This window comes from Podarcis cretensis (assembly GCF_951804945.1).
Source record: "Podarcis cretensis genome assembly, chromosome: 3".
Taxonomy (NCBI): Eukaryota; Metazoa; Chordata; class Lepidosauria; order Squamata; family Lacertidae; genus Podarcis; species Podarcis cretensis.
The window spans coordinates 95,370,569-95,387,302 of record NC_137172.1 but is presented as its reverse complement, the minus strand read 5'-3'; the positions used below and the strand labels follow the sequence as shown (position 1 = coordinate 95,387,302).

Genomic DNA, 16,734 nt, shown 5'->3' with positions numbered 1-16,734 from the left:
GTGTCCCTCTCACTCCTTTCCTCCAAGGCATTTGGAGTGGAACGTTCGCTTCGCAAAGACCCTGTCTGTGTACACGCTCGCATTTGCTCCACGTTCAGGGTGCTCCCACCCTTTGTTTGGGAAACAGTGGGTGGAGAAATTGGGGCCATTTCACCAAACCTCTTGGTGGTGGGGAGCAGGTCGTCAAGAGTTTCTTGGAAGAAGGGCCTGCCATTAGTAGTGGCGAGAGCACAGTTTTCCCCCATAAAAGATTTATTCAACTAATGGTGATGGAAGTGGCAGTGGCAACAACAGCTATGTTTGTGCCCTGCCCACTATTTTCCATCTTCCACAATGTCACGAATCTGGTGTTATTCTAGAGCTTTGGACAGGGAAAACAGGGGCCGCTACACACACACAAAATGGTCGGGAATATTCAGAGAGAATTCTGCAAACAGGCCTTCTTTAGAAAAAGGCAAGAATGAAGCAACTCTGACAAAAGGGCAGACTGCAAAATGCATGGGGAATACAGTGGTACCTCGGTTTAAGTACTTAATTCGTTCCGGAGGTCCGTTCTTAACCTGAAACTGTTCTTAACCTGAAGCACCACTTTAGCTAATGATGCCTCCTGCTGCTGCCACACCGCCGGAGCCCGATTTCTGTTTTTATCCTGAAGCAAAGTTCTTAACCTGAAGCACTATTTCTGAGTTAGCGGAGTGTGTAACCTGAAGCGTATGTAACCTGAAGCGTATGTAACCCGAGGTACCACTGTAGAGGGCTCATGCTTTCCCCTATGTAACAGGGCCTTTTGTTTTTCTTGCACATACCTTACAGCTCTTTGAGAACCCCCTAGTTGCCTCCGTGCGGCCCCAGCTCCTTGTTCCAAGGCAAGATCCTCCATGCATATCTCCCCCTGTGGAATCACGTGATCAGGTCATGATGTTCTAGAGCAGAGAGCTGAAGGAAACTTAGGTGTGCTGCTCCATATCTCGCATGGCTCTCTATAACATTCATGCTATAAATAAAGTTAAGGTCTGACTCTCTTTCTCTTTCACCATTCTTTTTTCTCTCTCTCCCCCTCTAGGTTATAACCTTGAGCACCATCAGATCCGCCCCTTCCAGCTTGCAGTGGCTCAGAAATTGCTTTCCCATGTTTGCTCCATCGCAGACTCCAGCACTCAAAACCTTGACTTGGGTTCCTTTGAGAAAGTTGATTTTCTGATCTGCGTCCCTCCTTCGGAAGTGACTTATCAGCAGACGCTGTTCCACCTCTGGCATTCAGGTACTGGTTGCCAAAAAACGCGTACAAAAATCACAGTTGGCAGGGCATGCTTTTTGACTGTCCGATAGTCATTTGTTGTCTTCCTTTAGGTGTCTTGTTGGAACTTGGTTTGGAGAAGGAGCACCTTACCAAGCAGAGGGTGGAGCAATATGTGGTCAAACTCGATGCAGAAGCCCAGACTAAGTTTAAAGCCTTCTTACAAAACTCGATGCAAAATCCACACACGCTCTTTGTGCTGATCCATGACCATGCTCACTGGGACCTTGTAAGGTAAGAAAGAGTTCACTTCCCAGATTATGATGTTAGCAATGAGACACCGGTTGCAATAGACAATTATATTGCACTGTACAATCATTTCCAAAGACAAACCTGCTTCCTTTGACACTGGCTGTGTGACACCACAGCTGCACTACAAAGTTTTCCTTAATACAACTTCAGTTCTTTATATTACAGTCATTGTCAAAAATGCATCCTCAGTGTCTGAGTAGTAAAGTGTTTTTTTAATAATAATAATAATAATAATAATAATAATAATAATAATAATTTCATTAAAGGTGACCCAAAGATCACTCTTTTGATAGTTGTTGTTTTTAATTGATGCATATGTATCAGTTTTACCCTGTGTCAGGGATGGGGAACCTGTGGCCCTCCAGAGGTTGAATTCCGTCTCCCATCACCTCCAGCCAGCATGGCCGATGGTCAGAAAAGTTTGGGGTTGCCATATACAGGGATTTTTCCCCAGGGGAAACTTGCCAGAACTCAGTTCTGGCAACTCTCAGGTGGGTTCCATTGCCATTCTGAGAGAAAGAGGGAGGCACCTCCTTTTCTAGAAAAAGAGTACTGACTATATAGTAACATTGTGCGCTCTCATTTGCTTGTTTTTTTTTTGTTTTGTTTTTTACAGTGCAGTTCACAGCCTTTATCCTCAGTCCGATCCAGCCATGGGGCTTGTGGACAGGCTGCTCAACTGCAGAGAGGTGAAAGACGCTCCAAATATTGTGACGCTTCATGTGACTTCCTTCCCCTATGCCCTGCAGACGCAACACACCCGCATCAGCCCTTATAATGAAATCCACTGGCCGTCATTATACAACAATGTAAGAAGTTAACTCTTAGGATCTATGGGAGCTTTTTCTTTTTTCCCTTTAATGCCTGGTCTGGCTGTTAACGACCACAGCGTTACGTTCCAAAGCAAAGCTGTTATGCAGAATGATGGGGCTCACATCCGTGTTTGCTGATCTCCGGTCACTTCTCTTGGCTCTTCTGAATCCCTTTACCTTTTCCTTTACCCCCTGATTCTCTCCCCTCTGCTTTTATTCCTACCAAAACAGAACCTTACTGAAGGGGCGATTTTGGATCTGTTGATTGCAAAACAACACGTAATATTCTCTGTGCTCTAGTACATCTGCAGCGCCACCAAAATGCTGGAGTATAACAGAATTGGAGAGTTAGAAGGGACCATGGGGGTCATCTAGTCCAACACCCTGCAATGCAGTATTCCCCCCCCCCCATGTGGGACTCAAACCCACAACTCTGAGGTTAAGAGTTTCATTCTCTGCTGACTGAGCTATCCCAGAACAGATTCTTTAGTGCAGAGCTTGTGTCGCAGCACGTCAGTGTGTCGGCTGCAGTGTGTAGGTGTGTCACGTGAGCGAACCCGCGCTCCTCCCAGGCCTGGAAAGGGGGTTCAGTTTAATCACTGGTTTGCTAGTAAAACTGAATTACTGTGTTGCAAAATGATAACATGTCTAAAAAGTGTGTCGCTGACCTGAAAAGTTTGGAAAGCTTTGCTCTAGTAAGTGAGGATGCTGATCGCATTAGGAGCAAAAGGCAGAAAAACTTGGGTCAGGATTCAACTAAACAGTTTCTCTAGCGGGGAGCCAGCACAATGAGTCCTGCTTAGCGCACCTGGGGCTTCTCCGCCCTCTTCTCCATCCCTGCCCCCCCCAAATTGGCTGGTTGGGGGTCAGAACAACTTCCAGATGGGAGGAGAGGGGAGATCGTTCCGTCTGACAAACAGAAACACTTGCACCAATGGAACAATTGTAACCCCAATATCCACGCAGTGTCTGGCACACACTCTGTGCATTGTGCTGCCTGAACTGCTTGCACAGTTGATCTGTCCCTGAGTGGGTACTGGTGAAGATCATGGTGGAGGAGGTAAGTAGGACTGGCCACAGAGAAGGGACAAGGTCTTATTTGTAGCCCTGTGTATATTTGCGATAACTGGATTGCTGAACTGTTAAACCATCATCACAGACATCCCTGTTAATAGTCACTGTCATTTATTTCAAGGGTGTGGACTTGTACCATGAAAACAAGAAGTACTACGGATTGTCTGAGTTTATCGAGTCCACTCTTTCCGGACACAGCCTTCCCTTGCTTCGTTACGACAGCTCTTTTGAAGCAATGGTCATGGCTTTGGGGAAAAGGTACCGTGTTTGCCTTGCAGTGTGGTTAATTTTTTTTAAAAAAGCAATATAGTTTGGTAGGTAGACTGTAGGTTTGAATGGCTGATGGCATTCTTTGTTCCTTTAGATCTGCCCCTGGTATATATTGATATATACATGCATTGCCATCACAGTTCTGCTAAGTGGCTGGATTGTGTCAGGCAGATTATCACAAAGTAATTTAGGGCCTATCCACCCTTACCTTTCTTCCATGCTCTCCAGGCTGAGTGCTCTTGTTTTCTGGAGCATTCCCCCATATTTCTGCATACTGAGGGGGTCCCCCAAGTATATAGAAGCCACAGCCTTCATTTTGGCTGGATCCATTTCACTTCCCAACCAATAAGCATTCAGTCAATTAAGTTTGCCACCAGAGGGAATAACGGTGTCCTATGCTCAGCCTTGGGCTTGCCGATCAAAAGGTCGGTGGTTCGAATCCCTGCGACGGGGTGAGCTCCCAATGCTCGGTCCCAGCTCCTGCCAACCTAGCAGTTTGAAAGCACTCCAAAAGTGCAAGTAGATTAATAGATACTGCTCTGATGGGAAGGTAAACAACATTTCTGCGCGCTGCTCTGGTGCCAGTGTTCCATTGTGCCAGAAGCGGCTTAGTCATGCTGGCCACATGACCCAGAAAAGCTCTGCAGAGTGGACAAACGCCAGCTCCCTCAGCCTGTAAAGCGAGATGAGTGCTGCAATCCCAGAGTCGTTTGCGACTGGACTTAATTGTCAGGGGTCCCTCTACCTTTACCTTTATGCACACCACAATGCTGCTCAAGGGGGCCATCACTTTTTGCAAGCAAAGCATCTGCACAGGCTCTCACCGCTTTGTTTTGTTTCAGGTTTCCTAGGTTGCACAGCGCCGTGATAAGGACCTTCGTGCTCGTTCAGCACTACTCCGCAGCCATGATGGCGGTGTGTGGCTTGTCCCAGATGAAAAACTATACCACAGTGGAAACTCTAGAGATCGCACAGAACCTCATCAATTCTTCACGCCAGTGCCCCAATGGACACGGGCTGATGGTAGTCCTAAGGATTCCGTGCATACCTTTGGCGGCAGTCGCTTACGAGCGCCTCAACCATGTGAGGGAAAGGCTAGCCCTCGAAGACCATTTCGAAATCATCCTGGGCAATCCCAACTCTGGGATTACCATAGGGAAGCATTTCGTAGAGCAGCTGAAGGTAATACAGTGGTACCTCAGGTTAGATACGCTTCAGGTTACAGACTCTGCTAACCCAGAAATAGTGCTTCAGATTAAGAACTTTGCTTCAGGATGAGAACAGAAATCGTGCTCTGGCGGCATGGCAGCAGCAGGAGGCCCCATTAGCTAAAGTGGTTCTTCAGGTTAAGAACAGTTTCAGGCTAAGAACAGACCTCCGGAACGAATTAAGTACTTAACAGGAGGAACCACTGTAATCAGAACAGCTCTGCTCCAGCTGGAGTTCCAACTTCAGCTGTGCAGATTATGCCCGTGGTGGCTGGTGCCCATTGGGACTGGTGGAGTGGAAGGCAAGGAGACCAGCAGTAAGCGGAGCCAGAGCCAGTGCAGGCAGGGTCACATCCTGGACCAGTGGCAAGTCAGAAGGCAGGTGGGTGTGGGCTGGCTGAGGGCAGACTAAGGCTGGTGTGTCCATGTTCCATTTTCTCTAATGTACTAGCCACCACTGCTGCTGTCACAGGAGCCTGCAGGTCAGTAATAACACAGCTCAAAGTTGGAGTTAACTCTTCATTAGCAAAAATATGATCTCCACAGACTTGGTTGAGTGACAGGCCTAATGAGCAAAGCGGCTCATTCCCAGTGGTCATGAAAACCAGTTGCCGAGACTGAAAGTTCCTGCCTCCTCAAAGCCATCTAAGTCCCCTTCTGTCCAGAGCTTTCCTCAAGCAATCAGGGACTGTGCCTGTGTACAGCCAAGTTCTCCTCTGCTCTTTTCATGCCTCTTCTAGTTCTGGGAGACAAGGGAGGAGGGGAACTTGTCACAGCAAGAGGGGGAGACATGCATGACTCTTCACCAGCCTGACTCATCTTTGCCTCTTGGCCTCCCTCCTTCCACTCATCTGCTTTAGCTTCTGCCTCTGATTCTGGACTTCTCTCTGCCACAGGTTCTCCCAGCTCACTAAGCCCTGTTACCTCTTCAGCTTCTGACACTTCCTCCTCCCAGTTTCCCCCCTCCTTTCCCTCTGATCACTCATTGTTGATCACCCCCTGGATTCTGACCTTCTTCCCTTGGTGGTTCCTCAGCTGGTTCCTTCTACCATTCCTCTGCGTCCAACCACTCCATGACAGCTGCTGGTTAGCAGTGTCCATTGACAAAATGTGTTCCGCACCAGAGAAAATAAACGTCATTTGATGGGGCTTATTTCAGAGTAGACATGTGTAGGGTTGCTCAGTGCCTCTAATAGTAATAGTTGTAGTAGTAGTAGTAGTAGTAGTAGTAGTAGTAATAATAATAATTTATATCCCACCCTCCCCAGCCAAACCGGGCTCAGGGCAGCTGACATCAAAATATATAATACATTAAAACATAAAATCCAGCAATCGACTGAAATACAGCTTAAAATCAGATTAATATCAGAATAAATCAGATGGCAACCCACAATTTCTGATACAAATTCTGATATAAGCATCCAAGAAGGGATGCACTCCAATGGCTGGCTTGTTGCCTCCTGACTCTCCATTATCTCTCCTGTTTACTTGGAAGTAAATTCCATAGGAGGAATTCAACATCGCTCTCTTCTGATTGTTCCAGCAGTACAAGCCTTTTCACCACAAGCTCCTCCTGCTGCATGCTCTTCCATGGGAATCTTGTCATTACTGTTGACTGTATATTTTTAAAATTTATCTGTGGATTGGCATTTTAAACATGTAAGCCGCTTTGTGGAGGGCTTAGTCAAAAGATGGATTATAAGTACCGTCAATAAAGAGAAAAATAAATAAATGTTCCTCTCTTAACCGTACTCTTGAATGGGAATAGAGAGTGAATGAAGGGCCACTCAGCATGTTCTTGGCTCAGCTGAGGTTTGAACCAGGGACTTGATGGTTCACAGTTTGTAACCACGACTCCACATTATGACAGCTCGCATGTACAGCAGCTCTTTCTCTAGAGTGAACTATAAAACAGTGTGTTTCAAATGTTTTGGCAGATTTGGCAGAAGATTGAAGATGCCGAATGGAGGCCTCAGACTTATTTGGAACTGGAGGGACTGCCTTGCATATTGATTTTTAGTGGAATGGATCCCCAAGGAGAGTCACTCCCAAGGTAATCACACACACACACACACACACACACGTATGAATTGGAAAATAGTTATATGAAATACACACATGTCCCTCAGGAAAGGGCTTTCTTGTTCCACGGTTGTGCCTTGCAAAATTCCATCCTTGCCCACTGAATTGAAGCTTGGTTAAGATTTCCAGATAAGATCAGATTCAGTGGAAAAGACTGGATTTTTGCAAGAAACAACCATGGAACAAGGAAATCTCTTGGATCCAGGGGAATTAAGCAGTACACATAAACTAGGGTTCAGAATAAAGTGTGGATGTGCCCTAAGTTGCAACAGTCAAGGTGTTATTGAAATGCAACAGGATTTTGCCACGCTGCTTTATCTAAACATCCCAGATGGACAGGAAATGACAACAGATAAGTGCTTTCAGTTATTATTGTAGTAATGTTGTGGAATTCACCTGGTCTTTCAGTCTGCCTCTCTTCCTGTCTGTCCCACCAAGGTCCTTGAGGTACTGTGACCTACGTCTGATAAATTCCTCCTGCTTGGTGAGAACAGCCCTGGAGCAAGAACTGGGCTTGGCAGCCTATTTTGTAAGTTCTGAAGTCCCCGTGGAAAAAGCAGTAGGCACAAATGATGTCCTGGAGAGTGACCCAGAGAAGCTAAGCGGTACTGATAACGAAGATGAAGAAACAGTAACAGAAGGTAAAGGGACATCCATTAGGACCATTGACCTGAAAAGGGGGCGGGAGACATTTGTCCATCACCCCTGGCTGTTAGCCGTGCTGGCCAAGATGGATGGGAGTTGGGAGTCCAGCAACATCTGGAGGAGGATATAGGCTGTTCGCCCCTACTCTGCTTCTCTAGTCTTTTGCATTTTTAAGTTAGATGGATCATGTCCAGCAAATGTAAACACAACTTCCATTTCTTCACAATTGTGGAATAGGCTCTTCTTCGGAAAAGAGAAGCCCCATCAAAAGAGAAAGGTCTGGCTCACACGATTCTGCTGCTTCCTCTGTCTCTTCTAAAGCATCAAGTAAGACATCAGCACGACTCCTTTACAATATGTACATTGGGGACCAAAATCCTAATGATTTAACCCGTGTTGCTAATGCTGTGGATGCTTGGCTTTTGCCATCACTCCTACAAAAAGGGGGCCAGACAGACAGACATGATAAAGGCAACACTCACTTCTCCCTGAGAAATCTCCACTTCACTGCATTTGACATGGTTGTGTGAATTGCGCCTTAGCTTTTGTGTACTGAAGGAAGACTTGCTGTGATGCAATAAGGGAAATGCCACTCTCTGGGCTCAAGTGGAGTGGTGCACTACACAATCTACCTTTCCACTTGTATTTATCACTGATAAATAATTATCTCTGGGGTTCTATATTGGGTCAGGGGGATATCGCAGCCTTCAGTTGCCACTAATGATTGAACAGAGCACTCTTATTAAGTTATGGATTTTGTCCATAGGCACAGCTTTCTGCAGCGAAACATCTCCTCCTTTGGTAACTGCAGGGGAGGTGGGAAAGTCTCCCCATCCGGTACTCAGCAGCAGCACCGAAGAGAGCGTGAATAACTCCGAAAAGCAGAGACCGAAAGCAGACAGAGACTCAAAGCTGGAAGCCAAAGCTGCTCAGGCCTCCATCACTTCGTCGCCTCCACCTCCTTTCTCATCTCCCTCCGCCTCTTCAGCACCTGCCCACAGCTCTTTCGTTCTGCAGGCCTCTCAGTGCTCCATGACCAAAGCATCCCAGCAGCCCCCCATCGTTTACTTGCCCAAACTGGTTCATGACATGGTTACTTTTGCAGACAGCACAGGGCTTCCCAAGTCATCGTCCCTCTTGCCTTACCATTCGGTCATGTGGGCCAGTTCTTTCCGCCCGCTCATGAGTAAGATGATGACCTGCACCGAGCAGTCTCTATATTATCGCCAGTGGACCGTCCCCAAACCGATCCATATGGACTATAACAACAGGAATGAAGGCAGGATGGATACCTTTCATCCAAGGAGGCTGCTACTGAGTGGACCACCACAGGTAGGTAACAAGAAAAGGGACACCATTTATTATTATTATTATTTTTATTATTATATCATTGTGCATTTTGCCTCTCCGTTTCATGTAGGAGGAATGTCATCATATCTGGGCTTTGAATCAAGCTGCATTGGTCACCTGACTTTTCAGACACCTGAAATGATACTTTAGATTTCATAAGCTACTTCTATAAGTTTCTGATGTATATCTTTACAGATAGGAAAGACAGGTGCCTATCTGCAATTCCTCAGTATTTTATCTAGAATGCTGATTCGGTTGACGGAAGTAGACGTTTATGACGAAGAGGAGATCAATGCTGGTATGTCCTACATGTCAAACCTTGGATGAATAATTTGTAATTGTTAATGAGAAGTTGAGTGTTTTATTGCTGTGCTCTTAATCTCCATCCCCATGTTCATTTATTTCAGTCTTCAGTTAATGCAGCCATTACCAAAGGCTGGCAGTCAGGCAAAGACAATAAGAATTGCCCTTCCTTCCTTCTATATTGAATAGTTAATTATTTTTGAGTTTGCATTTTTGAATGATGAAAAAGGTATAACAGTGTGCATAGCATGAGTTTGTTTTCCTGTGATTGTAGATCTTAAAGAAGAATCAGAGCTGTACTATCACCAGTCAGGAGACACGTGGCCCGATCTGGAAACATTCAAGAAAATGCCTTTCGACTACATGATCCATGATCCAAAATATGAAGATGCAAGTCTCATCTGTTCAAGGGTCCAGAAAACAAGCAGCGAAGGTCAGGGATAGTTATTTATTCAGTTATTCTGACCAGACACCTGTTTGGTAATGATCTTTCATGCCATAAAATGGTCCAGTTAGAATGTATTGATCAGAATCTGGTTGTTGTTTTTTTGCATTCCATTGATGAGTAGTGTGGGGGATGGCAATCAGTTTGGATTATGGGCATTCAGTACAATTCTGAATTAAGTAATTATGGACTTCAGTGAGACTACAAATCTCTAGCTAGTTTTGCTTTCTAATCTGGCCTTGATTGCTGTAGTCCTAAAACTCATACGACAGGGATGGGGAAGCTGAGTCCCTCCGGCCATTTTTTGGATTTCAACTCCCACCAGCCCCAACCAGCATGACCCATGGCCAGCAAAGATTGGGAGCTGGAGTCTAATAATGTCTGATAGGGTTTAAAGGGGTACACCCTGCTCACAGCCACCTTTTCCCAGTGTTTGCCTTTTGATTCCTCAAGCCCCCAGCATATGGCAGAAATTGAAAAGAAGAAGAAGGGAGCAATGGGAAGTCTCTTTCTTAAACTGTCACAAAGTATGGTTTGTGAACTGTTGAGATTGATGAGCTGTAATTTGGGCACTGGTGTTACATCAATGTAAAGCGCTCTATTAGAGTCATGGATTCTCCCAAAGGTTTCACGGGAAATGTAGTTTGTTAAGGGTCACCATACAACTTTCATCATCACCCTATGTTTCCCAGGAGTCTTTGTGGGGGGAGCCATGTCTGTTACATTGGTGTAAGAGCACTTTAAATGTGTGGGGCAGGATGTGACCATAATCTTGCTAAAACTACAACAGTGCTGTGACTTATTGTGTGTGTTTGTGTGTGTGTGTGTGTGTTTGCGCACGCACGCACGCACGTGCGCGCACACACACACACACACATATATCATGCACATATTTATTCTATTTGTATGCATCCCTTCATCTGAAGTTGACAGGGAAGTTACAGCATAAAGCCGTAAGAAGCACACTCTGAGGAGGACATAGCAATGCCACTAGAGGGTGCTAGTGAAGAATAGAATTGGAAGGGAACTGAGAGTCATCTAGTTCAATTCCCTACAGCAGGCATGGGCAAACTCAGCCCTCCAGATGTTTTGGGACTACGATTCCCATCATCCCTGACCACTGGTCCTGTTAGCTAGGGATCATGGGAGTTGTAGTCCCAAAACATCTGGAGGGCCGAGTTAGCCTACAGGATAATTTGTGATTTCCAAATAATATTAATATTTATAACATATATTTATAATATTTATAATAATCTTATCACACATGTAGCACCGTAGAGCATTCAGAGCACGTTACATTTACTGCCTCGTTTGTTAACTTTAAAGCTGAACTGAAATGGAAACAAATATGTCAGTTACAGTGACATATGGCAGTGCTTTATGTCAAACAGCATGAGAAATGTTTTTCAAAGATGTTGGTGGCTACAGAAATTATTTACATATAGACAGACGGATAGATTGAGAACAATGTTTACAGTAAACACGTCAACACTCCCATGAGAATAGCAACTTTTTTTCAGATTCCTTTTTGATTGCAACCAGTATAATTTTGCATTCAGAAGATACTCAAGGATGGGGCAATTCCTTTGCGCTGGCCAGTGCTCACTTAACTGACACCATTAAAATATATTTGTACAGATAGTACAGCAAGCAGAAAACAAGAGGACTTGTATATGCGTCGTCAGACAACACGGATGAGATTATCCAAATACGCTGCTTACAACACTTACCATCACTGTGAGCAGTGTCATCAGTATATGGGCTTTAACCCCAGGTACCAGGTAAGACTGACAGAGCCCTTTTAGTTTTGTTTTTGTACATTGTTCTCTGTCAGCTGCTCTCCCATTCATCGTGGTTTGTCTTCTGATTTTTCCAAGGGTCAGGCCAACTATTTGGATGATCTCAAATATTGGCTGCCCTGTTTTAGGGCTAGATTTAATTTCTGCTGTACTTGACGGATGCTTTTACGCTACTCTCTATAACGAATAGCTCTGCCATTGTGGGAATGGAGCAATAGAAACATTAACTCTTTTTGGAATATAACTCTGTAAGATGACAAAAATACCTTATTTTACTCCCATCCTCTTAAGATATGCAGGAAGGACAATTGAATGGCATTTGGCTGACTGCTTATTGGCTAACCTGAACAAAATATTAACGGAAAGAGCTGCTAGATTTTTCTTGTCTGCTGCAAAGACCCCTAAAGAGATTTTGTTAATTTAGTTGTATCTTCGTTGGTTCCTGTCCTTAGTTTATATAAGTACTATATCTTTTAACCTGATATATGTTAGAAACTTTGACCAAACTGCAGGAGGCAGTGGAAGACGGGAGTGCCTGGTGTGCTCTGGTCCATGGGATCACGAAGAGTCAGACACAACTAAACAACTAAACAACAACAACAACAAGAACAACAACATGTTAGAAACATAGATTGTCTTCATCACCATGGCAAACTAACCAAAGTCCAACCTTTGACCCTCAAGCTAGAGCATCTGTATATATAATCTAGTAATTTTTTAAAGGGTGCAGTAGAACTGTGGCAGAATTAGTAAAACCCAGAAGTATCTAGTACACAAATGCCAGACGCTATTCCTTCAGAGTCTGCATTCCAAATACATCATCATAAATGGCCACTGATCTCTACATAAATGGCACTCCCTGACCCTGTTAAGATTTAATTTGCTACTACATGTGCCATAGCTGGAGAGGTGAATTATGCTTCTGTCATTCTCCCTCCTCAGCTTTATGAATCCACCCTGCACGCTTTTGCCTTTTCCTATTCCATGCTTGGAGAGGAAATTCAGCTTCACTTCATCATCCCTAAGTCCAAGGAGCACCATTTCGTCTTTAGTCATCCGGGAAGACAGCTGGAGAGTATGAGATTGCCTCTTGTCACTGATAAGGTAGGTAAATATCAATGTGAGCCATTTTGCATTTGTACGGGGCCATGATATAAATTGCCTTCCCTGGGTTGGCTCTGCTTCTGGATAATGGTAAAAGTACCCTGCTTTTCTTTCTGTATAATATCTCTGCTGCACAGGAAGACAGCATGCAAACTGTCCAGTACTGAAATAGGCCTTAAGCAGAGCTGCATAGCTCTTTGGAGCATGTCTTAAATTCACCAGAGAGACAAAGCTCCCCATATATTTTTAGATGTGCATCATTAAAATATGCAAAGTTGTAAAATGTTACTGCCAGGAGAACTGCTTGCCAATGGTCTCAAGAAGAGAAATTCTTTTTTTATACTGACTTTAGCTGGATAGCTCGGTTGGTTAGAGCATGGTGCTGACAACGCCAAGGTTGCAGGTTTGATCTCCTTATGGGACAGCTGCATATTCCTGCCTTGCAGGGGGCTGGACTAGAATGACCCTCCAGGGTCCCTTCTATGAGATATCTATCTTGAAGGCAATGGTGTAGTAGAGGAGAGAAGGAGTGATGGGCAGGGGTGACGACTTCCTCTTCCTTGGGTACAGTTTGCCAGTCCTCTGCCTGCCAAATAAATAGGCTTTTTATCGGAGAGACACCCATCCATAAGCTTAAGCATATGGAATATTACATTAACATGCATGGCTAAGCATTGTACCGCCACTTCTTTTTGGGGGAAATTATGAAGACCGTTTATTATGACCACCTGCAATGTCACAGAAAACAGGAAACTTTTGAGTCTACCATAATATTTCATCAGGCTGAAAATTAAGCAAAGCGGGAGGACAGGAGACGGGGGGGGGGGGGGGCAAGTTTGGTGTTGAAGCCATAGTGTCATAGATTGGTCAAAGTTCAGTTTTGTCGTATAATTCTAAAAGGGTTTAAGGGCTTCGTTATGAAGAGCACTTCAGAATGTATTACTTCGCTCTGCTCGGTGTCATGACATAGTTAACTGTACAGTCCCTATCCCTTGAAGGAGGATAGAGGATGGTGGAGCCATCACCACACTCAGTTCTCCCAAGGAATGCTTTAAGGCAAACCACCCCTGCTTCCTTCACACACCTCTCTGGCCTTTGGGTTGGCAGCTGGGGAACCAAATCCTCTTCAGAGTGTCCTGAGACCTCGGTTCATTCATCTCAACCTGGGGTTGTATCAAATTGTGCCTCTTTGATCCAGCAGACGCTTCCATGACACAAAAGTGGGGTGTTCAGTACAAAATTCCTGAAATGCTCATCCAACAAAGAATGCGATAAGTGAAGTGATCCAGGCATTCATTTCATTTCATTTCATTTGGTTTCTCATGAGCCTATTGAAATTTTTAGCTAGCAGGTAAGCTGTTCAGCTTTGTGTAAATTGGTGGAAACCTGTTGATTACAATGAAACAATGCCAATATATTTAGTTGTTGACCCTCCTCTCTCCCTAGCTTTTTTGTTGCTGCTGCTTATATTAACCACCATAATAACACAGATTCCTAACTTTATAGAGCCAAGATTATATAAAGAGCCCTACTTTTACTCCCACAACTGGACGTCACGAACATGGACTTTTTAACCTTTACCATGCAATGGATGGGGCCAACCATTTGCACATCCTAGTCGTCAAAGAGTACGAAATGGCAATATATAAAAAATACTGGCCCAATCACATCATGCTTGTTCTGCCAAGTATTTTCAACAGTGCTGGAGTGGGTATGTATATGGTGAAATTCTCGGCTGTGTGAATGTAATGAGGTCTAAATGGAATGAATTTTTTGCATAATTAAATAAAGCCTTGGTTGGTTATAGGAGTGGCTTGCCTGGTGGGATGGAACCAAAACAATAGCCTCCTGGAACCTTTTTGGAGGGGAATGTAAAAATGAATTAAGAGCCTGGCTGCTGGATCAGACCAGTGGCTCACCTAGTTCAGTATTCTGTTCTCACAGTGGCTAACCAGCTGCCTATGTGAAATTTTCAAACAGGGTATCAAAGCGGATTGTGAAATATCAAAACAAGCATGGATAAAACAATAATCCACCATTGAAACACAATCACCAGGCTAAAACAGCATCAAAGTGCAGGAATGCAAAGAGTCAAAAGTAAGACGCAATAGATTAAAATCAGCAACAACAGAATCAAAAGCTTATTTAAATAAAAATGTATTCAGATGCCAGCAAAGCACAAAACAGAGAGGAAGATAATCTTACCTTGCCCTTCAATATGTCAAAACGACATACGCATATTCAAATTTAATCAAGTAATGAATCAACTAAAAGGCAGGTGCTGAATCACTAAGCAATGGCATCATTTATATGGCTACTTAGAAGTAAGCCCATTGCATTTAGTAGGACTTACTTCCAGGTTTCAGTCTAAAAATACTTGAATTTGCTGTCAGCCTTAGAGTAAACCAAAGTCAAGTGTCTGGGTGAGAGATAATGATACAGCAAAAGATTTCTAGATAAAATGTTGATTTCAGTTCTCACGTTACAGTGTGTGGTTTGCTTCTCTCTTTTCTGGCGATTGGTTTTTAGGCGCTGCTCACTTCCTAATAAAGGAACTGTCCTACCACAATCTGGAGCTTGAGCGAAATCGGCAGGAGGAGCTAGGCATTAAGCCCCAAGACATCTGGCCTTTCATCATCATCTCTGACGACTCCTGTGTCATGTGGAATGCGGTAGAAATGGATTGCTCAGGTGACAGAAAAAGGTAAAGGGCGGTTTCTTTGGGATGGCATATTGACTGGGCTTCCTCGAGCGATCTGATTTTGAACTGTTTCTCTGGCCCCTTGCAGCGAATACACATGGACTGAAAGGAACATTTCCTTGAAGCAAATTCTTCAGCACATTGAATCAACTCCGGATGTCACCCACTATGCCTTGATTGGGATGAGGAAGTGGTCAAGTAAAACCAAGAGCAGAGAGATCAAGGAGCCGTTCTCTTGCTGCCACGTTCACGATTTTATCATGCTGAACGTGGACCTAACGCAGAACGTTCAGTATAACCAGAACAGGTGAGGCAAGGCTGATGAAGTAGATTTTTTGTCTCTGATAGCATAAGCCACACTATATTTGATAGTCCCTAAGGAGCTATAGGGATGCGGGTGGCGTTGTGGGTTAAACCACAGAGCCTAGGACTTGCCGATCATAATGTCGGCGGTTCGAATCCCCGCGACGGGGTGAGCTCCCGTTGCTTGGTCCCTGCTCCTGCCAACCTAGCAGTTCGAAAGCACCTCAAAGTGCAAGTAGATAAATAGGTACCGCTCCGGTGAGAAGGTAAACGGCGTTTCTGTGCCCTGCTCTGGTTCGCCAGAAGCAGCTTAGTCATGCTGACCACATGACCCGGAAGCTGTACGCCGGCTCCCTCGGCCAATAAAGCGAGATGAGCGCCACAACCCCAGAGTCGGTCACGACTGGACCTAATGGTCAGGGGTCCCTTTACCTTTATCTTAAGGAGCTATAACCTCCCTCTGTTGTTTTAGAGTTTCACTGACTTCCAATGCTTTTCTCGGCCCAGTTTGTAGATCAAAAGTGGTGGTTTTGACCCCCAAGCCCTAAATGGCTTGGGACCCCAGTACTTAATGGAACATGTTTTTTTCTAAGAAGTACCCACACATATCCCAGATCATCTACAGAGGCCCTTTTGTGTGTGCTCCCTCATTGTGAAGTAGAGAGAAGGTATTTGCAATGGTACCCCACATTTGTGGAATGTTTTCCCTAGGGATACTTGTCTAGCACCTACCGTTAATGTCTTTTCAACACCAGGTACATACTCACCAGTCCTTCAGGGGCTTCTACATCTTCTCAATAGCTTGCTTTTAGTCTGTATTCAGTTGACAGTGAACAGTTTTAACTGGTGTGGGGGGGTGTCTTTTAGTTTTTATATGATTGTGTTGGTGTCAATATTCATTTATTTCTGTTGCTTGGCTTGATTAATATCGTAAGTTTATATTTTGACATATTGCTAATTCTTCTTTTGATGTGCCATCAATTCTTCCTTTGTACATCGCCTACAGGCTTGTTGCACGAGGCAACGGAGAAACATAACTAATAAAAGGAAATAAACAGGGCCAAACTAGATGTGATGATTAATGTGTCT

At 44.4% G+C, this 16,734-nt stretch overlaps 1 protein-coding gene across 3 annotated transcripts in view; it reads left to right on the top strand.

Moving 5' to 3' along the window:
* GREB1 (growth regulating estrogen receptor binding 1) overlaps window positions 1-16,734 on the top strand; it is a 98,836-nt gene that overhangs the window by 72,881 nt on the left and 9,221 nt on the right. For all 3 annotated transcript variants that reach the window (XM_079970307.1, XM_079970308.1, XM_079970309.1), the window contains 16 exons: window positions 1,064-1,261; window positions 1,351-1,531; window positions 2,166-2,358; window positions 3,557-3,693; window positions 4,548-4,887; window positions 6,851-6,966; window positions 7,434-7,636; window positions 7,878-7,967; window positions 8,407-8,972; window positions 9,186-9,288; window positions 9,568-9,726; window positions 11,377-11,519; window positions 12,480-12,641; window positions 14,148-14,352; window positions 15,171-15,345; window positions 15,431-15,649. In XM_079970307.1, the coding sequence (XP_079826433.1) occupies window positions 1,064-1,261; window positions 1,351-1,531; window positions 2,166-2,358; window positions 3,557-3,693; window positions 4,548-4,887; window positions 6,851-6,966; window positions 7,434-7,636; window positions 7,878-7,967; window positions 8,407-8,972; window positions 9,186-9,288; window positions 9,568-9,726; window positions 11,377-11,519; window positions 12,480-12,641; window positions 14,148-14,352; window positions 15,171-15,345; window positions 15,431-15,649 (3,190 nt within the window). The remainder of the gene's footprint in view (window positions 1-1,063; window positions 1,262-1,350; window positions 1,532-2,165; window positions 2,359-3,556; window positions 3,694-4,547; window positions 4,888-6,850; window positions 6,967-7,433; window positions 7,637-7,877; window positions 7,968-8,406; window positions 8,973-9,185; window positions 9,289-9,567; window positions 9,727-11,376; window positions 11,520-12,479; window positions 12,642-14,147; window positions 14,353-15,170; window positions 15,346-15,430; window positions 15,650-16,734) is intronic.